Source organism: Pongo abelii, chromosome 1 (genome assembly GCF_028885655.2).
Source record: "Pongo abelii isolate AG06213 chromosome 1, NHGRI_mPonAbe1-v2.0_pri, whole genome shotgun sequence".
Classification (NCBI taxonomy): domain Eukaryota; kingdom Metazoa; phylum Chordata; class Mammalia; order Primates; family Hominidae; genus Pongo; species Pongo abelii.
In genome coordinates this window covers 87,854,490-87,876,052 of record NC_071985.2, presented here as the reverse complement: position 1 = coordinate 87,876,052, position 21,563 = coordinate 87,854,490, and the positions used below count along the sequence as shown (strand labels likewise).

Here is a 21,563-nt window from a genome sequence, read left to right as displayed (position 1 = left end):
AGAGCTTTTGCAATCAACATACAGTATACTCGGCGCCTATTGGGTGTCATGGTCTCTGTGAGCTCTGTGGGAGACAGCAAATTGTTTCTTAGTTTACTACTCTGCGCTATGTATTTCAAGACTCTGTCACATAGAAAAAGCTGGGAGCAGTATATCTGTTCAGTGGATAAGGCAGTGGAATCTGGCTGCACTGCTCTGCTGGGCAATAGCAGAGGTTGCCTGGCCCCTGCTTGAGAGGCTGTCTCTACACTCAGCACCCCCAGGCTAGACAGGGCAGCTGTAGATCGCAACACATTTTCACACCTTCCTCTTGAGCCTTTCCGTGGGTTGTGTGCATGCTCAGAGTGTGTGTGGGCTGTGGACCAGCAAATACCCATTGATCACATATTGTGCCAGAAACTGTGATAGAATTTTTTGCCTGTGAGCTCATTTAATCCCTGTAGTTCTGCTGCAGAAAAATGAGATGCCATTTTACAGATGAGGTAACAGACTCAGGGAGGTTAAGTAACTAGCTCAAGGTTATAGGCCTAGCAAGGAGCAGAGCCAAGATTCAAACCTAGATCTGATTGCAAAATTTTGTTCCAACTATACCAGTGGTTCCCCCAAACCATCCCATGAGCTCTTTTAAAAATGCATCTTACCTACTGAGATCCTACATCGTTCCGTCTAGGGCTGGTCTGGGAGCCTGTATTTTTAAAGTAGCCCAGAGGTGTGGATTGGAAACCAGTACCCTTCACCACTCTGGAAGCCTCTCTGGATTTTCCAGATTGTTTATTGAAACTCTGCTCTATCCTAATTAATGCTTATTTACATGATTGTACTAAAGGTTACCACAGGCTTCTAACATGGTTCTCTCAATTGGTACCTTTTTCCTACCACTAACCCTATTCAGAGCCTTCAGTGGCTCCCAGAACCATCATGTGGTTCTTATGACCCCTCCTTTACCACGTCCCAAAGCTCCTCCCCTCCAGCGAGGTGTGTCTGGAGCTATGTGGGGGCGGGAGGAAGGGTGAAGTGTTAAGAGATCCAAAGCCCGGAGAGGTGCTGCTAAGCTGGTCTGGGAAGGGCTTTTGCAGGGCACGGGCGGGCAGAAGGCGGGCATCCCAAATCAACAACCTTGCCTAACACTGCCCCTCTGCTACCTCTTGTCTCCCCTGCAGTGGGCTCCCAGGACAGCTTGCTGGAGATCACCTTCCGCTCCGGAGCCCTGCCCGTGCTCTGTGACCCCACGACCCCTAAGCCAGAGGACCTGCATTCGCCGCCGCTGGGCGCAGGCTTGGCTGACTTTGCCCACCCTGCGGGCAGCCCCTTAGGTAGGCGCGACTGCTTGGTGAAGCTGGAGTGCTTTCGCTTTCTTCCGCCCGAGGACACCCCGCCCCCAGCACAGGGTGAGGCGCTCCTGGGCGGTCTGGAGCTCATCAAGTTCCGAGAGTCAGGCATCGCCTCGGAGTACGAGTCCAACACGGACGAGAGCGAGGAGCGTGACTCGTGGTCCCAGGAGGAGCTGCCGCGCCTGCTGAATGTCCTGCAGAGGCAGGAGCTGGGCGACGGCCTGGATGATGAGATCGCCGTGTAGGTGTCGAGGGCGAGGAGATGGAGGCGGCGGCGTGGCTGGAGGGGCCATGTCTGGCTGCTGCCCGGGTAGGGGATGCCCAGTGAATGCGCGCTGCCGAGGAGAATGCCAGCCAGGGCCCGGGAGAGTGTGAGGTTTCAGGAAAGGATTGAGATTCTGCTTTGGAGCGTAAAGTGGGGAAGAAATCGGATTCCCAGAGGTGAATCAGCTCCTCTCCTACTTGTGACTAGAGGGTGGTGGAGGTAGGGCCTTCCAGAGCCCATGGCTTCAGGAGAGGGTCTCTCTCCAGGACTGCCAGGCTGCTGGAGGACCTGCCCCTACCTGCTGCATCGTCAGGCTCCCACGCTTTGTCCGTGATGCCCCCCTACCCCCTCACTCTCCCCGTCTCCATGGTCCCGACCAGGAAGGGAAGCCATCCGTACCTTCTCAGGTACTTTGTTTCTGGATATCACGATGCTGCGAGTTGCCTAACCCTCCCCCTACCTTTATGAGAGGAAGTCCTTCTCCAGGCCCTTGCTGAGATTGTGGAGATTGAGTGCTCTGGACTGCAAAAGCCAGGCTAGTCCTTGTAGTGTGAGCATGGAATTGGAATGTGTCACAGTGGATAAGCTTTTAGAGGAACTGAATCCAAACATTTTCTCCAGCCGGACATTGAATGTTGCTACAAAGGGAGCTCGGTGTGAGAGCCCAGGGGCAGGACAGCTTGTCTGCTCCTGCAAGTCACTTAGAACTGATTCCTGTTTTGAAAGTCCTGCCCTGCCCACCTCCTGCCTGTAGCCCAGCCCATCTAAATGGAAGCTGGGAAGTACCCCTCACATCCCCTGTGTCCTGTCCAGCTGAAGCTTTTACAGCACTTTACCTCTCTGAAAGCCCCAGAGGACCAGAGCCCCCAGCCTTACCTCTCAACCTGTCCCCTCCACTGGACAGTGGTCGTCAGTTTTTACTGCAAAAAAAAGAAAAAAGAGAAAGAAAAAAAAGAGCGAATGCAAGCTGATAGCTGAGACTGTGAGACTGTTTTTGTCCACTCTTCTGAATCACTGCCACTTGGGTCAGGGCCCACAGCCATTGCCACCCTTGGCCCATCTCTCTGGGTGCGTGCCTTGAGCACACCTATAAAAAGTGCCATTTGCAATTGTCTTATCTTTTATGATCTAGGCTTTGCCTAGGGATCACCACTCCTTAACGGGCTGGCTGGGGCAATGAGGAAAAGCTCCTTTGCTCCTGTAAGGCCATAAGTGGCTGTTAACAGATTTTCAAATGCCTGAAGAGATCGCTGAGACCTGCTAGAGTCATATGTTCAGGGAATTAAGTCTTTATCCTAGACAACAAGGTACAGATGCAAACTGCAGTATTATTGGAGGGTCAATCGGCAATGATATGATTGTCCCAAAATGGAGTTCATCGACCCTAGCTTTGCTTTAGAATGTATATAAATAACAGTGCAGTCCTCTTCTAATGGCCACAGTTGGTTTTCTTGTAGCCCAGAAAGTCCAAATTAAAGGAAATAAATTCAGTTTTGTATCAGCCTTCCTTGGTGCATCAGGGTGTCAGTGGAAATAGGATCGGGTGGTGTGTGTGTGTGTGTATGTGTTTTGTGTGTGTGTGTACACATGTGTTTATATATACATGTGTGAGGGAAGGTGTGTACATATATGTAGGATTGTGACTGACAGAAAAGAGTGGGGATCTCCAAGGTGTTTGAATCAGCAACAGATTTGTGTTTTCTAACATGCATTTAGTTGGAGAGGCATGGTTCTGTTTGTTTTGTTTTGATCTAATTTGCCATTGGAAATAGGTACAGTTACACAGAGAAGGAAGAACCAGGAAAGTGAGATCCACGAAACTAAATGAGCAGCTGTCAGAATCCAGGGTGGCTGAGCCTACCTAGCTTATGAAATCTAACCCAGGATTCCCTGAGTCCAAGACCGCTTAGATTATTAAGATTTTGAACATCCAGAGGAGTGAAAAGTCTGTTTTCTGGACGTAAGCAGGAGCTGAGGATAAAGCCAGAGGCCAGTGGATTAGGTGTATGGAATGTGGATGGAAAGGGCTTGTGTGGGATGTGGCCAGGGAGTGGGTGAGGAAGGCCGTTTCTAAATGGCCTGTAAAAACTTGAGATTGGATAGACAAAAGGAAATGGAGAAATTAAAGAATTGGAGAAACTAGTTATCTGTGTTGCTGACTTTGGGACCCATCCAAGACTCTTGCCCTTGGGGTGTTCCATGGTGGTTTCTTCCTGCCTGGGCCCCACCCTTTCCCCAATTCAGGCCCTCCCTGGAGGACTAGTTTGTGTATTGGCATCCTCCCTAGTGGACCCAAACCAGTGCATACTTGGTGTGTGGAGATGGGAGACAAAGGACAGATCTAGGAGCCTTGAAGGATCACCAGCCACCGACCCTCCATCAGGGCCAACTGGGCAGGAAAGGGAACATTGCAGACCTGATTTCCCAATGATGTCACCCTGTCCTCCCTCCTTGCTTCTTGCTCTGCTAACTCAACTCTGCCTTCCTCTTTTTCATTCTTCTACTCTGCCCTATATGGAGGACAAATGGACACCAGGGGTGCTAACCTTATTGGTGCCTGCCCCAGCCTGACCCAGGTGCCAGCAGACTCTCGTGCACAGGAGGCTCCCACAGTTATGGAGCCAGGAAAGAATTTCTCCGCACTGGATGGACTGTATATTGGGATTAAAAATTATATTCCTTATATTCCTGCTTATATCAATGCTCTCTCTGTAAAACCTCTTCCTAGCCTCATTTCTCTCAACTGATCTTGTTTAAGAGTTGTATTCCTTTTATTTACTCTTTGCTTGACTGCTTCCTCCTAATCCTCTACCCACTAACACTCTACTTCCTAAAGCTGTTGTGTCATTAACTCTGTTGGATCAACTCTCTGGGAAAAGATTCTGTTAATGTAAGTGCACTTACTCCCTGGATGTTGTCACTAGTCTAGTGGCTTTTGCTAAATAAACCTTTCTTATTTCTAAAAGCTTTTCCGTTGTCTTTTCTTGCTGCTTCTATTCCACCTGCTCCTTCTCTCCCCCTCACTTCCACCCCAATTCCCAAGCCAAGTGGCATCAGCTCTGTGACATGGTTCCCAAGGGTATGGGATTGAGGAAAGATTCACAAGTTCCCTGTAGGAGGAGAGGAAGATGGTGGCTTCATTTGCACTTTATATAGATCAGCCCTGCAGGATCAGAGGTATCAGTGGTTCTTAACTAGGCATGATTTTGCCTCACCAGGGGACATCTGACAATGTCTAGATATGTTTTTGGTTGTCACAAAGCTACTGGCATGTAGTGAGTGAAGCCAGGGATACTGATCAATATCCTACAATGCACAGGACAGCGTCCCACAACAAAGAATCATCCAGCCCCAAATATCAGTAGTCCTGAGATTGGGAAACTCGTCTACACCCATTTTTGCCGACTCTGCCAATCCCAGGTTTTTTCAAACTCCAGATATCATTAGAATATGCGGGTAGTAGCAGCCAGTTTGTTTTTTTGGTTTTGGGTTTCAGGGCTTTTTGTTTTTCAGGTTTTTTTAAGGCAGAGTTTCACTCTGTCGCCCAGGCTGGAGTACATGATCATGGCTCACTGCAGCCCTGACCTCCCTGGGCTCCATGATCCTCCCACTTCAGCCTCCCGAGTAGCTGGGACTACAGGTGTGTGCGGCCACACCCAGCTAATTTTTGTATTTTTTGTAGAGACGGGTTTCGCCATGTTGTCCAGGCTGGTTTCAAACTCTTGAGCTCAAGCAATTCTCCGACCTTGGCCCCACAAAGTGCTGGAGTTGCAGGCGTGAGCCACCACACCTGGCCAGCATCCAGTTCCGAGTGCTTGAAAAATTACATCATAGATATTTGCCAATATAACTGTATAATTGTATAATCAAGATTATTCAGCTCATGCCTGTAATCCCAGCACTTTGGGAGGCCAAGGCAGGTGGGTCGCTTGTGCTCAGGAGTTTGAACCAACCTGGGCGACATGGGGAAAGACCGTTACTACAAAAAAAAAAAAAGAAAAGAAAAGGAAAAAAAAAACATAAAAATTAGCCAGGCATGGTGGTGAGTGGCTGTGGTCCAAGCTACTTGGGAGGCTGAGGTGGGAAGATGGCTTCAGCCTGGGAGGTGGAGGTTGCAGTGAGCCGAGATCGTGCCACTGACCACTCCAGCCTGAATGATAGAGTGAGACCCTGTCTCAAGGAAAAAAAAAAAAAAAAAAAAAGATTATACTATTTCACTGACTTCATGACTAAATGCCTGAAATATGTAGTTGGTAGAAGTCTGAATAGGCCCATTCCAGAAATGTTCATATTGAGGATAAAACAGGCTCCTTCTCATACCTACCTCGGGGGGTATCATGGTATCACTGTGACACAGCTCAGCACAGAAGTCCTGACTCACGGGAATGTAGGCTTCCCTGCAAGGAGTACAAATGAAAGGGCAGAGGAGGCTGGTAAAGGAGGGAGTGTTTGAGGAATGAGGAGCTGTGGGATCGCACAGAACAGACTTTAGAGAAGCCAGGTCACTTTGGCTGGAACTTTTAGCCATTTTGCAGGCAGAGGATGTGTTAGGCCTGATGCTTCGTCAGGCCTAGGCTAGAGAGAAAGTTCAAAAGGTTAGATCAACTGGGTTCACATGCCCTCTGTTCTTTTCTGGCTAAGTGAACTGAAGTGAGTTTTGTATTCTCATCTCGAAAATGGCGATAGTATAAACCATACAAAGCTACTATGGAAAGTAAATGAGACTGCATTTTAAAAGCACCTGGTAGAGAGTGCCTGGCAGTGACCCAGGATACAGCACAATTTCCCTTTTAGGGAGCTTCCTTCTACCTGCACCTGTACTGCTCAGTACAGTGCTGGGTGCTTTTTGCTGCTCTGCTAAAACTTAGCTCTGTACTGAGAAAATTCCTGGGGTTACATTGATACAACATTAAATGTGGAATGTGGAAAATGCCTTGTCTTTAGGGAGAAGACATTAACCACGAGCACCTGGCAGGCGGGATGGGCACGTGCCATGGCACCTGGGCTCAGTCCCTGGCCTGCTTGTTTTCCTTCTCGTGATGTGTTCTATGCCTGTTGTACAGATGCCATAGAGAAGGGAGCATGGGGTTGGCAAAGGACAGGAGACAACAGTAGCTCAGAGTGAAGATTAAAAAGATTGCCCAGAGCCACTCATCTGCCCTTTCAGGGCACAGGGTCCTGGGAATGATGTCAGGGCTGCCTGGAGACCCCCACACACTGGACTGGACAGGTTGTGACCTTGTCCTGGCTCCCAGCCCAGCTGGAGCCTGGCAGTCAAGCGGACACTGGGATGCAGGCTGGGTGGGGTTGGGGACAGAATGGGGTGAGAAGCATGGCTCGAGGGCACAGGGCCACAGTGGTCTCATAGCATATGATGCTATGGGGATGGAGTCCAGCCTCCCTCCCACTCTGTGGGGAATGAGAGAACCACAAATGAGATTTTAGCAGCACACTGATAAGCAGAGCAGCTCTGCTAAGCCACAGATAAGACTCTGGAGGAAAAGCCTTTAGGAGGTGAGGAAGGACCCTCCACGCCACCTGCTGGCCAAGCCCTGAGGGAGGCAAAGACCAGGGGAGGATTTGTGCCAGGGTCCCTGCAAGGCAGTGCCCACTGCAGTGGAGGGGCCACTGAGTCATCAGGGAGGTGAAGCAAGAGGTAAATGAGGCCTGAAAGGATGACCAGCAAGCATTTGGTGCTTTTTAAAAACCACGTTACAGTCAAGATAGATGTCCCTGCTGCATCCCTGATGCTTATCCATCTTTCTGGGTCAGATGGACCAGAGGTTCACTCAGAAATGGAGGCAGAGTCAGGGCTGCCCACTGGGCACATTACTTGGTAACAGGAAGCAATAGGTTCCCATGTTTATCTGCCTATTTTCACCTGTCTCAAAGCAGCCATGAAAAGACGTCTCCTGGGTCAAAACTCATTCTATTTTGCTCCAGCCCTAGATGGCTGTTCTAGGTGAACGATGGTAGCACCTGTGAGCTCAGCCCCGGGTGAGCTCAGCCCCATCTGCCTCTTACCTGCCTTATACTCAGAGGCATATTGTCCTCCACATTCCCCCCTCAGAAGATCTACCATCAAAGAAGCCTTTAAAACTGCAGAGATTCTTCCCCATGTAAATAGGAAAGGGCATCCAGCCCCTTCTTCTCAAGGTGGGGCAAGGACTGACCACATAGGGACCAAGCAGAGGCCAGAATCCTAGAGCAGTGCTTCTCACAGCTGAGCTGCATCAGAATCACCTGGAGGGCTGGTTAGAACATAGACCGCCAGCCCCAGCCCCATAGTTTCTGATTCAGTAGGTCTGAGGAGGGCCTGAGAGTTCCCAGGGGGTGCTGGTACTGCCAGCTGGGCACCTTACTTTGAGAACCTCTGCCTTAGATGATTTTCCCAAACTTCAGGTATTGTCTTTATTTTTAAAAGAGAGAAAGAAGAGGGTGTGTGCCTGGTGTTGCTAGGCAACCATTAGCCAAAGGGGATGGGAGCTGGGTTCTGGGAAGGACAGCAGGCTGTGCAAGGTGACCTCAGACTGGACAGCAGGCTGTGCGGGGTGACCTCAGACTGGACAGAAGGCTGTGACTAACTTTATTGGCATCTCTCTAGAGACATAAGTAGGCTTCACCGCCAATTTACCTAAGGTGTTCAGCAGGACTATTGAAAGCCTGGCAGCTGCCCGAGGAGAGCCTGTCTCCCAGCCGGGCCTTCTGCTCCTTGTCCCAGAGGGCTTTGAGCTTGCGGTAGTACACCTTGCAGCTGAAGCCCTCCCTGAAGCCCCTCTTGATGTGGCTCTTGAGGAAGTCCAGGGTGGGGTACATGCGGCAGCAGGCCACGCACTTGTAGCCATTCTGCTGTGCTGGGTGCCACCTGGAAGCCATTAGGATGTCCTGGGATGTGATGGAGTCCAGGCCATGCCTGGATTTCTTGGTGGCTTCTCGAGGGCAAGTGTTCTCTGGGGAGGAAGAGGACGAACAGATGCTCTCAGCCATGTCCTCGGAAAGGCAGTTGTCCCACTTGCCCTCATCCTGCTGCACCTCTGGGAAGTCGTAGGCCTCCAGCTGGCTCTCTTTGTCTGCACACACGAAGTAGCTGTAGGGGGAGAACCAGGGCCGGTAGACAGTGCAGTTCCGCCTCAGCTTCTCTCCATGGTGGGTGTCCCCCAAGCTGCAGTCTGCAAAGGAAAGGACCAGGTCTGAGTCTCTGGCAGGGAGCAGTGGAGCCAAGGATGCTGGAGCAGAAAGGTAAGAAGGCAGACATCAGGCATGACCCTGGTTACCCACACCCCACCACAATTACAGTTCTGAGAGCAGACGCAAGACGGTGGGAAGAGCAGCCGAGGGCATTCCTTCTCCCTGCATTCTTTTTCTAGGGGTACAAAAGGCTGTTGGATCTTGGGGCAGGAGAGGCTGCTTTTAGTTGGTAAGCCTTGGTATTTGTCAAGGCCTTCCCTTCCTGGAGACACCATGTCCACTGACTCCTCTAAGGATAGACACAGACAGGTGACCCAGTGGATAGCCAGACCGGTGGCCTCCCACAGTCCCTCTTTTCGCCACCCATGGTTGTGACCCTTTTTTCAGACTCACTGCTCATCTTGATCCCTACACAGCCCTCTCAGCCAGAAGCTGCTCTTGCACACCAGTTTCAGAGACAGGAGAGGGGAGGCAAGGCGAGAGCCCCAGGCCTGTGGGTGTCTACCAAAGGAAGAAGGGCCAGATAGGAGGCTGCAGGTGACAAGGCCACGCATGGGGGTTCAGCTTCCAGGCACCTCTGCTTCCTTAGGGAAGCAGCCCCTTTTCATCCTTAGCCTCTCACACATTCCCGCCCAGAGTCAGTGAAGGCCTCACCTGGTGAGAGCACTGAGTTCTGTATCTCTTGCTGGACAGTGATGCTTTGGTACTGGGGTGGCAGGGCCTGAGCTGGGCTGGATGCCTCAGTGGGTACTGCTGTCTTTGCGATGTCTGGGTTACAGAAGAAACACTGATGAGCTGAGCAAGGTTGGGATTCCACTTCCTGGGACTCCCCCAGGCATACCTAGAGGCTCAACCTCTGTACTTCAAGGCATCTCAAAGCTGAAACAGATCAGTGACCTCTCAAACTCAGCCAGGCAGAGCTATTCTGGATGACATCCTGGGGAATTCTGAATGGGTCCGTTTCATTCAGGCCTCAGAAAGATCCTCTGGAAAGTGGGATTTAAGATGTGGCCCAGATGACACCTCTCTGCCTGACCTGCCCCTCACCTAACCCTCCTGAATCTCATCACACGGATGACTTCACTCCACATGGCCGGTCTCCTGGGCATCCTGGGACCCAGAGTCACAGGCTGCAGAGCAGTGTTCCATGCCCGCTTTTAGGATTGTCCAGTTGAAACATCTCATACCCACAGTCAGGGTTCCCGTGGGCCATCACTGCACGGCACACCGTGGAGTGCTAACACTTGGACAAAAAGCTGACCTGCCTCGAATCCCAGAATAGCAGCTGTGTTCAGTTTGGCGGACAAATTTATAAATGTCATATATATAGACAAATGGATGCTTAGGAGGCCTACTCCACTGAGCAGTACTTCTCCATTTTACTGTGCATAGGGATCCCCTGGGGATCTTGTTAATAACGCAGATGCTGATTCAGTGGGTCTGGGATGGGAACCTGAGATTCTGCATTTCTAACAAGCTCCCAGATGATGCAGATGTTGCAAGTCTAAGGACTGTATTTTGAACAGGGAGTCCTCAGGGTGTCCAACTTTATTCCATGATGTGCTCATCAGTTTACCCTGCTGCTTAGGCTTCTCTGATTTGGCTAACTCCAAATCCTCTCCAAGTTTGTCAAAACAGAGCTAAAACTAGTTTCTACTCTATGTAGACATACTGCCATCTTGAGATTTCATGCACACTCTAGGGGGAAAACCTTGATGATAAATGGAGGCTGAGGCAGGAGAATCACTTGAACCCAGGAGGCGGAGGTTGCAGTGAGCCGAGATCACATCATTGCACTCCAGCCTGGGTGACAGGAGTGAAACTCTGTCTCAAAAAAAAAAAAAAAAAAGTTTTCCCCTTTCTTCCCTTACCAAAAATCAATACACAGCAGTAACTACTTACCACAAATGCAGCATTTTGAAAAATTATTTTCTCCCCATACGTAATTTGACTTTCTCACTAAATCGTGGTCCTGTAACATGATCTGGTAGGGTACTCAATTAAAAGCTTCAAAAAAACCACATCTTTGTGGCCCTAGTGGCACCAGAGTTTACCTGGCAGGCTGGTGGCATGAGAGAACATGATGTCGGGAAAAGCACTCAGGGTGGAGGAAGAGATTGGAGGTCCAGAGATGCTCAGGAGTGAGAAGTTCTCCATATTCTGACCACTGCAGGGTACAGAGATCACACGGCTGCTCTGGAGAGGCTGGCTGGCTTGTCCAGAGGGTAAACATTCTGAGCACAGTTGATGTCACAAGCCACATGATTCCACTACCAACTAGGTTACCCTTTGGAAGATGAATGGAGTCTACTGCAAGCAAGATTAAAATGTGTAAAGATTGTATTTGACTTGCCATTGCCCAGTGGCAGGCCCTGATTGAGAATAACCAGAGAGAAGAATGTAGTAGAGATACTATAGTGATGCTGTCTGTTTGTCTCCTTTTATCTTTGTTATCATCAGTTTTCTGTGTTGACACTGTCTACCTCCAGCCCTCCAGCCCTGGAAACCTCTGTCCTGTCTGAATAATCTCCTTCCTTTTCTTCTCCTTTATCAGCCTAATCTCTGTCAGCAAATATTTTTATTGTTTTGTGTTAGTTTGTTTTTTGAGGTTTATATATTTTTCACATTTTCTTTGGAAATTCAAATTTGTAAAAGTTGCAGAAATAGGCTGGGTGCAGTGGCTCAGGCCTATAATCCCAGCACTTTGGGAGGCCAAGGCAGGTGGATCATTTGAGGTCAGGAGTTCAAGACCAGCCAGACAAACATGGTGAAACCCCATCTCTACTCAAAACATAAAATTTACCCATGCGTGGTGGTGGGCGCCTGTAATCCCAGCTACTTGGGAAGCTGAGGCAGGAGAATCGCTTGAACCTGGGAGACAGAGGCTGCAGTGAGCTGAGATAGCGCCACTGCACTGCAGCCTGGGTGACAGAGCGAGACTCCATCTCAAAAGTTGCAAAAAATAAAATCAATACAAAGAACACCCTTATGCCCTGTATCCAGATTTTCCTATTAACACTTTACCCCATTTGCTGTATCCGTCCCCTCCCTCCTGCCCCCTACCCCATGTGTATGTGTATATACTTAATTTTTTCTCTAAACTATTTGAAGGTAAGTTATAAACACTATGTCGTTTTATACCTAAGTACTTCAATGTGTATTTCCTAAGAATAGGGACCAAATATTGTTTTCAGTGGTTGGTGCTCTTTTTAGCAAGTGACTAAAACACAAATGGGTGGCTTACTCAATACTATTTTGCTCATTGCTTAAGTCAGTTTGATGGGGAGACTCTGGGACTCCAGAGAGGCAAGGTTGCCTCTTTGTTTCGCTTGTCCTATAACAACCTTGTGCACTAACGAGGTGTGGAATAAGGTGAAAGATGATTGTGACACTTGGGAGATAAGCTGACGGCAGCCCTTTCTAGATTATCACAACATGTCAACTAGATACAGAACAGGGCTGCAGATCTAAATGGCAGGTATGTTTATGCTGTATGGGGAGCTATGGCCGCTCTGGAAATAATCGGGCTTGTTTTGCAGTGCTGTCGAGCATGTGTGAGTGAAGTGTGAGTTAGCTTCTGCACGTGAGAGCTCAGAGTTGTCTTCCTGTGTGTATTTATTCATAGTACTGAAACATTCGAAGGACAATGGGAGAACATGATTCCCCTTGTGTTCCTCCCAGATAGCCTGGTTTGGAACATTAGCATGTATTGGAAAGTAAGTTGAAGCCACATACTTTGGCAGTTTGGGGGGTATCAGCAATTTCATTTGGTCCATTAAGGTGTAGAGAAAGCTCGTGAGTCTGGGCATCAGCTTATGTGACTTCTAACCCCACTCCGCCATGAGCTACCTGTGTGATATTGGGCAAACCTCTCTGCTACTTGGTTTTCCCATGTTATTAGTTTAGACTCTAAACTGGAGTGGATGAACATCTTCCTGGCTAAAACGCAAATTGACATGTGGACAGTAGCATACTTGTGAGTGATGCACACAGGACCCCGAGGACTTGGAATTGCATTGTGTCTTGACCCATCACATTTCTCCGACTGCCAACTTCAGACTCTCCCACTGGAACCTCAGACTTAATGTAAAGGGGGCTTAAAATACTGGGGGGAAATATGGGAGGCAGAATCTCTCAGTGCCTGTGTAGAGTTTTTAAAATGTGACCCAGTTTTGGTTTAGTCACTGAAAAGTTTGTGGGAGCCTGGTGGTTCCAGGGTGCACACCACTCCTTGTAGCAGGTCCCCTGTCTTGTGTGCTGTGTCCTCCCGAGGTATGCTGGTACTGGTGGCCCAGGCAGGAGGTGACACTCTCAAAGTGACTGGTCACTACGTAAAATGTGTCTTTCTCTTGTTTGTTTCCCACCTGCTTTCCGAGCCCCTTTCTCGGACAGGTAAGATATCCTGTTTTTTTGTGGATGACTTACATCCCCAGATGCCCTCCTCTGCTTGGGTGTGTGCATGTTGGGGGGTACTGTCGGGAGGGCCACCTGGCTGGGGTCCAGTCATCTCTCTGTCCTCCATTGCCATTATTTTCTGAACCATCAAGCCTCTAGTCCTGAAGCAAGAGAGACAATGTGTGGGGGTCATTAACATCATCATCAAGAAAGGGACCCATTGCTCGTCCTCAGACATAGGGATAAAGGGACCCCCAGCCAGATCCCCACTTTCACTTTGAATAGAAGGGCAGTTCTCCGGGTCTGACCTCAAGAGCCCCTGAAGACCACTCCCATAGAGGGGGTTTTGAGTGGTTTTTATCAATGGAAAAAGACTTTTGAGCAGTTTCCCTACAATGTCAGTCCATCATGCAATTTTTAAGAATTCATATAAAAGTCAAATTCAATTAAACAAACTTATTAAATGCCTACTATCGTGCAAGACCCTACGCTGGGCATTGTAGGAGATAAAGAAACACTTCGGACGCTATGGCCCTCAAGGAGCTTACCATTTTAAGACACGGTGTATTTACTGGAAAGACTTAGACAAGGGTAAAGGGAGTGCATGGTAGGCTCTCTTTACATTACTTGAGAATACAGTGCATTATAGACTATGTTATGAATGGTAGGGAGCAAAAAATACAGGAGATCCAAAATGGTACATAATCCAGAGTTCTGTTTATTACAAAGAGTGTTTTAAAAATAATAATCGCTTATAATTTACTAATCACCTTGACAGGTGTTTTTGGTGCTTGCCTTTTTAAAAACGAGTATGTCTGCTCTGAAAAGTCACTTTAAACCAATAAGGAGACCACCAGGGAAATGTCTGATTTGGGAAGTGGTGGCAATTTGCCTTCCCCGGGCATTTCGTACAGTTTCATTGTTGTCTATATACTTTCTGGTTTGGGGGAATATAGTTAAATGGTTTGGTTTCCAAATCTTCTTTGCTAGTTTGTGGATGACATGATTAAAGAAAATAAGAAGGATGTGGGACCTGACAGGCAAATTGTGCCAAAGTGGATGATGTGGCAAGATACACACTTAGGAGAATCATCAGGAGTTGACCCTGCTTGCTGTGGAGCGGGCTGGAAGCTTCTGCTGGTGTGGTGGGTCTATCTGGAGCCCAGCCAGCTCAGGCCCTGTGTCCCAGGGATGCTGTCATGCTGTTCCCTGGCAGGTCCTCACTCTGCAGTGGTGAAGGCCACAGGGCTCATCCGCACAGAGTAGTCTCCACTTCACTTCCCACAGGTTTTCCTCCCTGCCACCCAAAGGCCCTTAGAATATGGCATACCTAGGTAGTTGGCCTAGAAAGGATAGCACCACTGAAACCACAAGAAAGGTTTTCACTGGCCCAGGATGCAGCAGTGCAGGGCAGAAAGAACTGCTTTACACAAAAATTCAGCAGAAGAAAAAGTACACCCTAACCCCAATTACTCTTAGAAAAGGCTCAGTGAAAATAGACACTTAGCAGAGGTGTTGACAAGGAAAGGAGCCTAGTCATCAAATGATTGAGCGATCTCCTTTCCTCAGACTGACAGCATATCTGGGGTAGGTAGTTGGTGTAGACAGAAAGCTTGACCCAGATTCCAAGGCCTCAGAGTGGGTCTGGCTGCCTGATGACTGAGCTGGATTTCCAGATAAGGAGAGGATGGCCAAGTGTGAGTGTGTGGACAGCATGGCTTAGAGCCTGGAGCTCCAGTCATTTCAATAACAAACTTTTAAGCTATCACCTTGGCCACCACAATTTTCTATCTACAAAATGGGTTTTGGCGATTCAAGATCTGTATTGAGCACAGCTGTGTACCAAACCCAGGCTAGGTGTTGAAGATACAAAGATGAATGAGGCATGGCCTCTGCCTTGCAAATCTTTACAACCTAATGGGTTTATACCCAGCTCTTTGAGTTAATTTTTCAAGCCAAAGAGGATCCCTACAAGAAGGACCATGTACCAGGCATATATAGGCAGCTGTTCCATGATCTATAGCAGGGCAAAGTTGTGGACAGAGCCCTGAGCCGTGGGTTAGAAGGCCAGACTTCTAGCTCCAGCCCTGCTGTTTTTTAGCTGTGTGACCTCAGGCGTGGCACTGTATTAGCGGAGTCCTGCAGGCTTCATCTGTAGGTAGATGTCCTTCCATGCACCACCTCCCTAGGTGGTTGTAAGGATCAAGTAAGCTGATGTTCATTGGGATCCTCATGCTTCACTGGCATCGAGTACCTATCCATTTGTTATGAACTGATTCTGAACCACCACTTAGCATCTCTGCAAGAGCTGGCCCACTCGCTCAAGTCCCACCTCTGTAGACCTGAGGAGCTGCTGCCCCATTTTTCGTGGAGAATATGTGCTATACTCATGGCCTTCAGTGGGGAGCTTCTAACACCAAACCTCATCCGTGCCGTCCCTCCACCAGATGCCAGCCCACTGAGAGCTCAGCACGTGCTTACAGCGATGTAAAAATGTCATGTTTCATTGCTTCATCCTCATTTTTTCTTTACTTCAAAGGGTGTGGTGACTCCAAGGTAAAGGCGCCAAGCCCATGAGTCAAGGAGGCGGGTTTACAGGAACAACTTTATTTTTTTATGGCTAGCATTAGTCACTGATTAACCTGGGTGGGGCAGAGCTAGAATTTCTAGTTCCTCTCCCATCAAGAAAACTGCACTGGTAAGTTCAAGAGTGTCTTTGCTGGCTCTTTCTTGAATATTTCCAAAGCCTTGGAAGTTACAAGTTTTGGGTGTGGGATAAAGAAAGCTGAATGATAGAGCACAGGTACTGCTCCCTTTTCCTCATCATGTCTCTCTGTCACCTCTTTGTTCATAGTTGACCACGGCATGTTTGAGAATTTGAACACAGCCCTCACTCCAAAGCTCCAGGCCAGCCGCTCCTTCCCCCACTTGTCCAAGCCCATGGCCCCCGGCTCTGCCCCTCTGGGCTCTGCTGAGCCTGGGGGGCCAGGACTCTGGGTGGGCAGCAGCCAGCACCTCAAGAACCTGGGCAAAGCCATGGGGGCCAAAGTGAATGACTTCCTGCGGAGAAAGGAGCCCTCCAGCCTGGGCAGTGTGGGTATGACAGAGATCAACAAGACTGCAGGAGCACAACTGGCCGGTGGGGCTGACGCGGCTCCAGGGGCTTGGCTAGAGGATGAAAGGTGAGCCCCTCACCCGCCCAACATCCTTGCTTCTCTGTGGACCCACTTGAAAAGGTACAGGGACAAACCTCAGTGTCTCCACAGAAGAACAGCCCCGAGGGAGGGGTGTGAGATTGTCCTGTACTGAAAAGCTGCAGGATCAGGCCACGTTCTCGGGAGCTGGCTTCACCTTCCGCAGCCACAGGTGAAGGTTGCTGAGTGCCCACCATGTCCTCAGCTCTGTGCTGCAGGCTTTGGTTGCATCATTTTGTCTAACCCTCCCAGCAGCCCTGGGAGGTAGATGATATTTCCATCCTGCAGATAACTCACGTTCAGACAGGCAAAGTAAATAGCTTGAGGTCACAAAGTTAGTACTTGGCAGAGCTGGATTTGAACCCAACTATTGCCCAGAAGTTCCCCAGGTAGATTCCGATGCCCGGCCATAGCTGAGAACCGCTGCCCTAGACCGTTGCTTGTGGAGAAGCCTGTACCTGTCAGAGCCCACTAGGGCAGAGTGGGAGAAGCCCCCTGTAGCAGCCCTCCTGTTCTTCCCCCTTCTACCAACAGGCTCTTTCCAGGCCTTGTTTTAAACGCCTGTGCATCTGAGGTGGGAATGCCCTCCGCAAGACTTACTGCATGGGTTCTGATTTGACAAGGTTCGCTAGCAGTCTCTATCCTGTCTTCTAGAGGCCAGCACTTTGTGCTGCTCTGAACACTGAGTGAGCATGGACCAGGCCAAAAGCTACTGTTATGCTGAAGTTGCTAAGGCCTACATGCCAAACCAAGAACTAGAGCCCAAGGAGTAGAGCAGTTATTGGGTGGGGTGGGTTGAAAGTGCAGTTGGAGTTGGAGAAGCAAGATGGCAGGTGGATTGGTATCTTGCTGTCCTTAAGGCATGTGTGTTTATTGTCATTAAACTTACAGGTCAGTCCTGCAAGAAGCATTTCCTCGGCTGGATCCTCCACCTCCCATAACCAGAAAGCGAACCCCTCGGGCCCTGAAGACCACCCAGGACATGCTGATTTCATCACAGCCTGTCCTGAGCAGTCTGGAGTATGGGACAGAGCCATCACCTGGGCAGGCCCAGGACTCTGCTCCCACTGCCCAGCCTGACGTCCCAGGAGACACTTCGCAGCCGGAGGCCACCATGGAAAGAGAAGAGAGAGGCGAAGTTCTGCCCAATGGAGAGGTTTCCCTGTCAGTACCTGACCTAATCCACAAGGATAGCCAGGATGAATCCAAGCGAAAGATGACTGAGTGCAGAAGGGCCTCCTCCCCCAGCCTCATCGAGAGGAATGGCCTCAAACTCAGCTTGAGCCCCATCAGCCTGGCTGAGTCCTGGGGTGATGGCAGCCCCCCTCCTCAGGCACGGACCTCCAGCCTGGACAATGAGGGCCCTCACCCAGACCTGCTGTCCTTTGAATAGAGCCTCTGCTCTTTCCTGCTGAGCTCTGCCCTTGTCTTCCTGCTGCTTTCTCCTCCACTGCACACACTGGCCCTGGCCCCAATTCCGCCATGCCCTTTGTCTTCCTTGTATGAGGCACCAGCAGAGAGCCAGTCGTCCATCATGGGATTTTGCAGGTCTGGAAGTCCTTGAGTAGTTCTAGTTAAAGAGTCTATCTGCAGAATGGCTAAAGGACTCGATGCCGTCTTGAGCCTAATTTTCTGTAACCTCCTCTGAGTGGGCTGCAGCCCTTGGACATTAGAGCTCTTCCACTCTTGAGCTTGTCCTGTCTTCTCAGTGAATTGCAGGGCCACCAGCCCAGGACGATGGATCTTGCAGGAATTCTCTTTGCCTGTCCCCTACGTGCGCCTCCTCCCCTGCTGTTCTCCCTCCCACACCCCGGTCCCTTCTCTCTCCTCCTTGATGGGTCCGAGGCCCCTGGCCTCAGCGGGAGCAAGCCTGGATGAGGAATGATGGGTTTGGCTTGATGACAGGCCGTGGCCTAGAAAGCCACACACCCTGACCACAGCCCAGCCATGGCTCCTCTTGGTCCCAGGACAGCGCAGGCCCCTGGTTGCCATGTTTGCTCTGCCCCAGGGGTGGAGGCCAGAGGAGATGCTTACCAGGCCTGAGACCTTGAGAGTTCACCCAGGGTTTGAACCCTGCCACCCAGGGTTCCCAAGGTTTCCCCCTATCTGGTCAGATGTCGAATACAAAATGTGGGCATTCTGCACAGAAGGAAAGATCAGGCTTCCTTTGCTGAGTGTGTGAAGACAGGGAGAGCCAGGCCCCAGCAGATGCAGCCGAGCACACTCTGATTTTGTTTTGTGGGGAGGGCCCAGGAACTTGGGGGTGGTCTTGGCATTCATGGCTGGCGCTGAAAACCCAGAGCAGAAGCAGGGAGAAGGGAGTGAGGATGGGACAGAGAAGAGCGATCACTGGGGATCAGAACAGCTTTTCAGGGGCCACCTTGCAGCCTAAAATGATGCCGTTTCAGGGCCTGGGCCTGCTGTGAGAGCCAGAGTGAAGTGTGTGCAAGATTGGAATGTGAGAAGAACTGTGGGGGAAAACCAGTTTTAATTAAGTGGAAGTGCTTTGTGCTTGTGCTGAAGTTGCCTGGGCCTCCTGCAGCTCTGGACCTCACTGGAGCGGCCCCGCCCTGCCCTTCCCTGCCTTTCTTTTATGCTGATGCTGGTGGGCTTTTTCCTGCTTCAGGATCCATGTAAGGAACTGACCAGGTTCATCCAACCTTAACTGGTTCCTGCTCTCCTGGATTAACCCACTTTTATGTTCCTGTCTTCCACCAGGGGTCCTACTGTGCTGTCTTCCTGTGGCCAGCAGAGCCTGTAAGGGGGTGATCCTAATCCTGGGGCTCTTTGCAGCAAGAGGAGAATGTTCCTTTTCTTGAACAAGGTGGCCGGTTCCCTGGGAGAAGGCTGGGAATGGCACGTCCGGCCAGGGCAGGCGGTGCGGCATCCTCCTCCTGGGATTCCTGTGGGCTCCCCTGTTCTGTTCATTGTTTGGCTTCCCACCCATAAGCTCTGGGATACCCAGGGCTTGCTTCCCAGCTCTTCTCATCTCCAAGCCTCTACTCCCCTTCCCACCACTGCTGCCATATAAAATGGCCATGCTAACTCCTACAGAACTAGGAGCCTCAGCAGGATTGCTAGGATGTGGGTGCCTTCCTGCATTCTTGCTTCTGCAGCTGTGTGGCCTTGCCACGGCCCCCCCACCACTTTCCCTTCTACCTTGCCTTCCATTGTCGTCCTTCTCCCAGAAAGCCAGGTTTCACCACCTGCTCACCACAAGCTGTCTCCCCTCCCTTGTAGGAGTCACTGCAGCGGGGCACCTGCAGGCCCTGGTAGAGTGAGCAGGGCTTACATGTACATTCTTTCTCACTCCAAGGATGTGATATCTGACCCTGATGTCAGAGGAGGTCTCAGGACTAGCATTCGGGGTCCTTTGAGTTTTCCCAGAATGGTTTGGGGTATCACACAAAACACCAGAGCTGAGGATAGGGATAGAGCCCCCAAACACACATCCCAGGAGCAAGCCACTTCCTCTGAGCTTCCCATACCAGGAGCATGGTTTGTGCTTTGATGGGAAACCTAGCAAGTCCCTGCACTCTGGGGCTTCTCCTCTTCTGGAGCCCAGGGCGGCTATGGCCCGATGATATGGCAGCCATAGGTACAGGTATTGCAGGTGCAGCCTTTCTTAAGTACCCTGCCTCCACTCTATAGCCCAGCTGCTGCTGGAGTCCAGGACCTTAGACCCAGGATGAGCAAAAGGATCCCACCAGGTTGTCCAGGACCATTGCCAGGGTGACCCCAGAGTTCTTCAGACTTGTGTCTGATACTGAATACAGTGCCATGGGACCCTGCTCCAATCTAACTGCCTATAACCCACCTGTCCCCCTGCTGCAGGGGTGATGCTGCTACCTCGGGAGGCTCTCTGAGACTGGTGTCTGATCTTAGATGCTGCAGATAGTACCCGGTGCTAGGGTCTAGGTGCTGCCCAAAGCCCAGCAGGAACAGCTACTACTCATCCTGCAGAGGCCTTGGCCCAGACCAGCTTTCCATCCAAAGCCTCACCTGGTTTCCATGTCCATCTCAACAGTCTGGCCTTCTTGTGACTGCAGCCTGGCAGCCACACCCCCAGTAATCCCGCACAGTGAGTCCAGCTTCTCTGGGAGCTTGGCCTTCAGTTAGCCCAGTCCATGAGAGGGCAGGGTAATGAGGAGGAGTAAAGGACGTATCTTCTCTGTCCACATAAGGAAGCTGGGACCACAAGGTCTTTTATCTCCTTGTTACTCCCAACCCCATCATAACCTCCTACTCAGCACACAGCTTTATCCTGATAGATTATAAGGTGAGCTTCCAGAACCTGGCAGGAGGCTGGTGTATCCCCCTGCACAGAGGGAAGTGTATCTGAATGTTGTGTATGTGGCTGATATGGAAGACATACATGTATGCAATCCATCAGCCTTTAAAGAAGAAGATTGGCTCCAGTTTGGAGAAGGAGGAAGAAGATTACAGATCTATTCTGAGTATTTTTAGAGAGGTAATATTTATATTTTTAGTAATTTTCTGGTAGAAGGAAATTGCACAATAAAATGATTTAGTTTGGTTTGCTGGCTTTGTCTGTTTTTCCTCCTGACTGATGGGGAGCAGTTGGTTTCCTCAAGGCTGACTTGTTGGCTGGAGGGTGTTGGCATTTTCCTTTGTAAGCCTAGAAAAGTGAGAAATGAGGGAGGTAGAATGTGAGGAAGATGGGCACTACTGACACCTCCAGCCTGAACCCTTGGTGGGGAAATGACTTCTGAGGATGTGCCATCATTGGCTCTCCTGGCTGGCCACTGTGAGGGGGTACCTCTGCCAACCCAACCTATCACTGTTTCAGGGGCGCCATCATGATGTGCACAGGCAGGACCCTCCTTGGGAGGAAGTGGGGGTAAGTGGACATGGCCGTCGGATCATCCTCTAGGACACTCATTCTTTACCTGGGTCCAAAGCCCTCTTCCACCAAGAAAGGGATGAAGCTTCACATTCATGTGTGCACGTTCTTCCATAGAGGAACCAGAGCTTCTATCAGCCTCTCAAAGAGAGTCATCAATATATGTCAGTGATTTGGACTTAGGTACTTCCTGGGAAATTGCCCCCAAGGGCCCCCCATGGACAGGGACATTCTTGTTGCTCACCCACGGAGAGAAGGTGGCTCAGAGAAGAGCTGGCCTGGAGTCCCTTTGCCCCATTGCTGCCCCTAGGCCAGTGTCAGATCCA

General features: G+C 50.2%; 2 protein-coding genes across 14 annotated transcripts in view; one reads left to right on the top strand and one right to left on the bottom strand.

Annotated features, from left to right (window-relative positions):
* C1H1orf226 (chromosome 1 C1orf226 homolog) overlaps window positions 1-20,910 on the top strand; it is a 319,795-nt gene extending 298,885 nt beyond the window's left edge. For 10 of the 11 annotated variants that reach the window (XM_054526420.2, XM_002809868.5, XM_054526412.2 and 7 more), the window contains 3 exons: window positions 1,161-1,313; window positions 16,034-16,361; window positions 17,265-20,910. In XM_054526420.2, the coding sequence (XP_054382395.1) occupies window positions 1,161-1,313; window positions 16,034-16,361; window positions 17,265-17,766 (983 nt within the window). In that variant the 3' untranslated portion in view covers window positions 17,767-20,910. Of the gene's footprint in view, window positions 1-1,160; window positions 1,314-11,112; window positions 13,177-16,033; window positions 16,362-17,264 lie in introns of those variants that run through there. The other variant, XM_054526453.2, reaches the window with a different exon arrangement.
* SPATA46 (spermatogenesis associated 46) lies at window positions 8,166-11,034 on the bottom strand. 3 transcript variants are annotated; one of them, XM_003775508.3, is made up of 3 exons: window positions 10,839-11,033; window positions 9,439-9,552; window positions 8,166-8,765 (listed from the first exon to the last, which is right to left on the bottom strand). In XM_003775508.3, exons 1-3 carry the CDS (start codon window positions 10,939-10,941, stop codon window positions 8,227-8,229), a joined length of 756 nt encoding a protein of 251 aa, XP_003775556.1. In that variant the 5' UTR covers window positions 10,942-11,033; the 3' UTR covers window positions 8,166-8,226. The 3 variants fall into 3 exon arrangements, with proteins under 3 accessions (XP_003775556.1, XP_054382431.1, XP_054382442.1); XM_054526456.1 differs by having other exon boundaries at window positions 8,166-8,822; window positions 10,839-11,022; XM_054526467.2 differs by lacking the exon at window positions 9,439-9,552 and having other exon boundaries at window positions 10,839-11,034.
* Window positions 20,911-21,563: the final 653 nt, after the last annotated feature.

Excerpts from the sequence above, each read along its gene's own strand:
- SPATA46 (XM_054526456.1), bottom strand. The coding sequence starts at position 10,941 with ATGGAGAACTTCTCACTCCTGAGCATCTCTGGACCTCCAATCTCTTCC. Across the intron at positions 9,553-10,838 it reads TCATGCCACCAGCCTGCCAG|ACATCGCAAAGACAGCAGTA; the intron begins GTAAACTCTGGT and ends TCTGTAACCCAG. Across the intron at positions 8,823-9,438 it reads GAACTCAGTGCTCTCACCAG|CATCCTTGGCTCCACTGCTC; the intron begins GTGAGGCCTTCA and ends TTTCTGCTCCAG.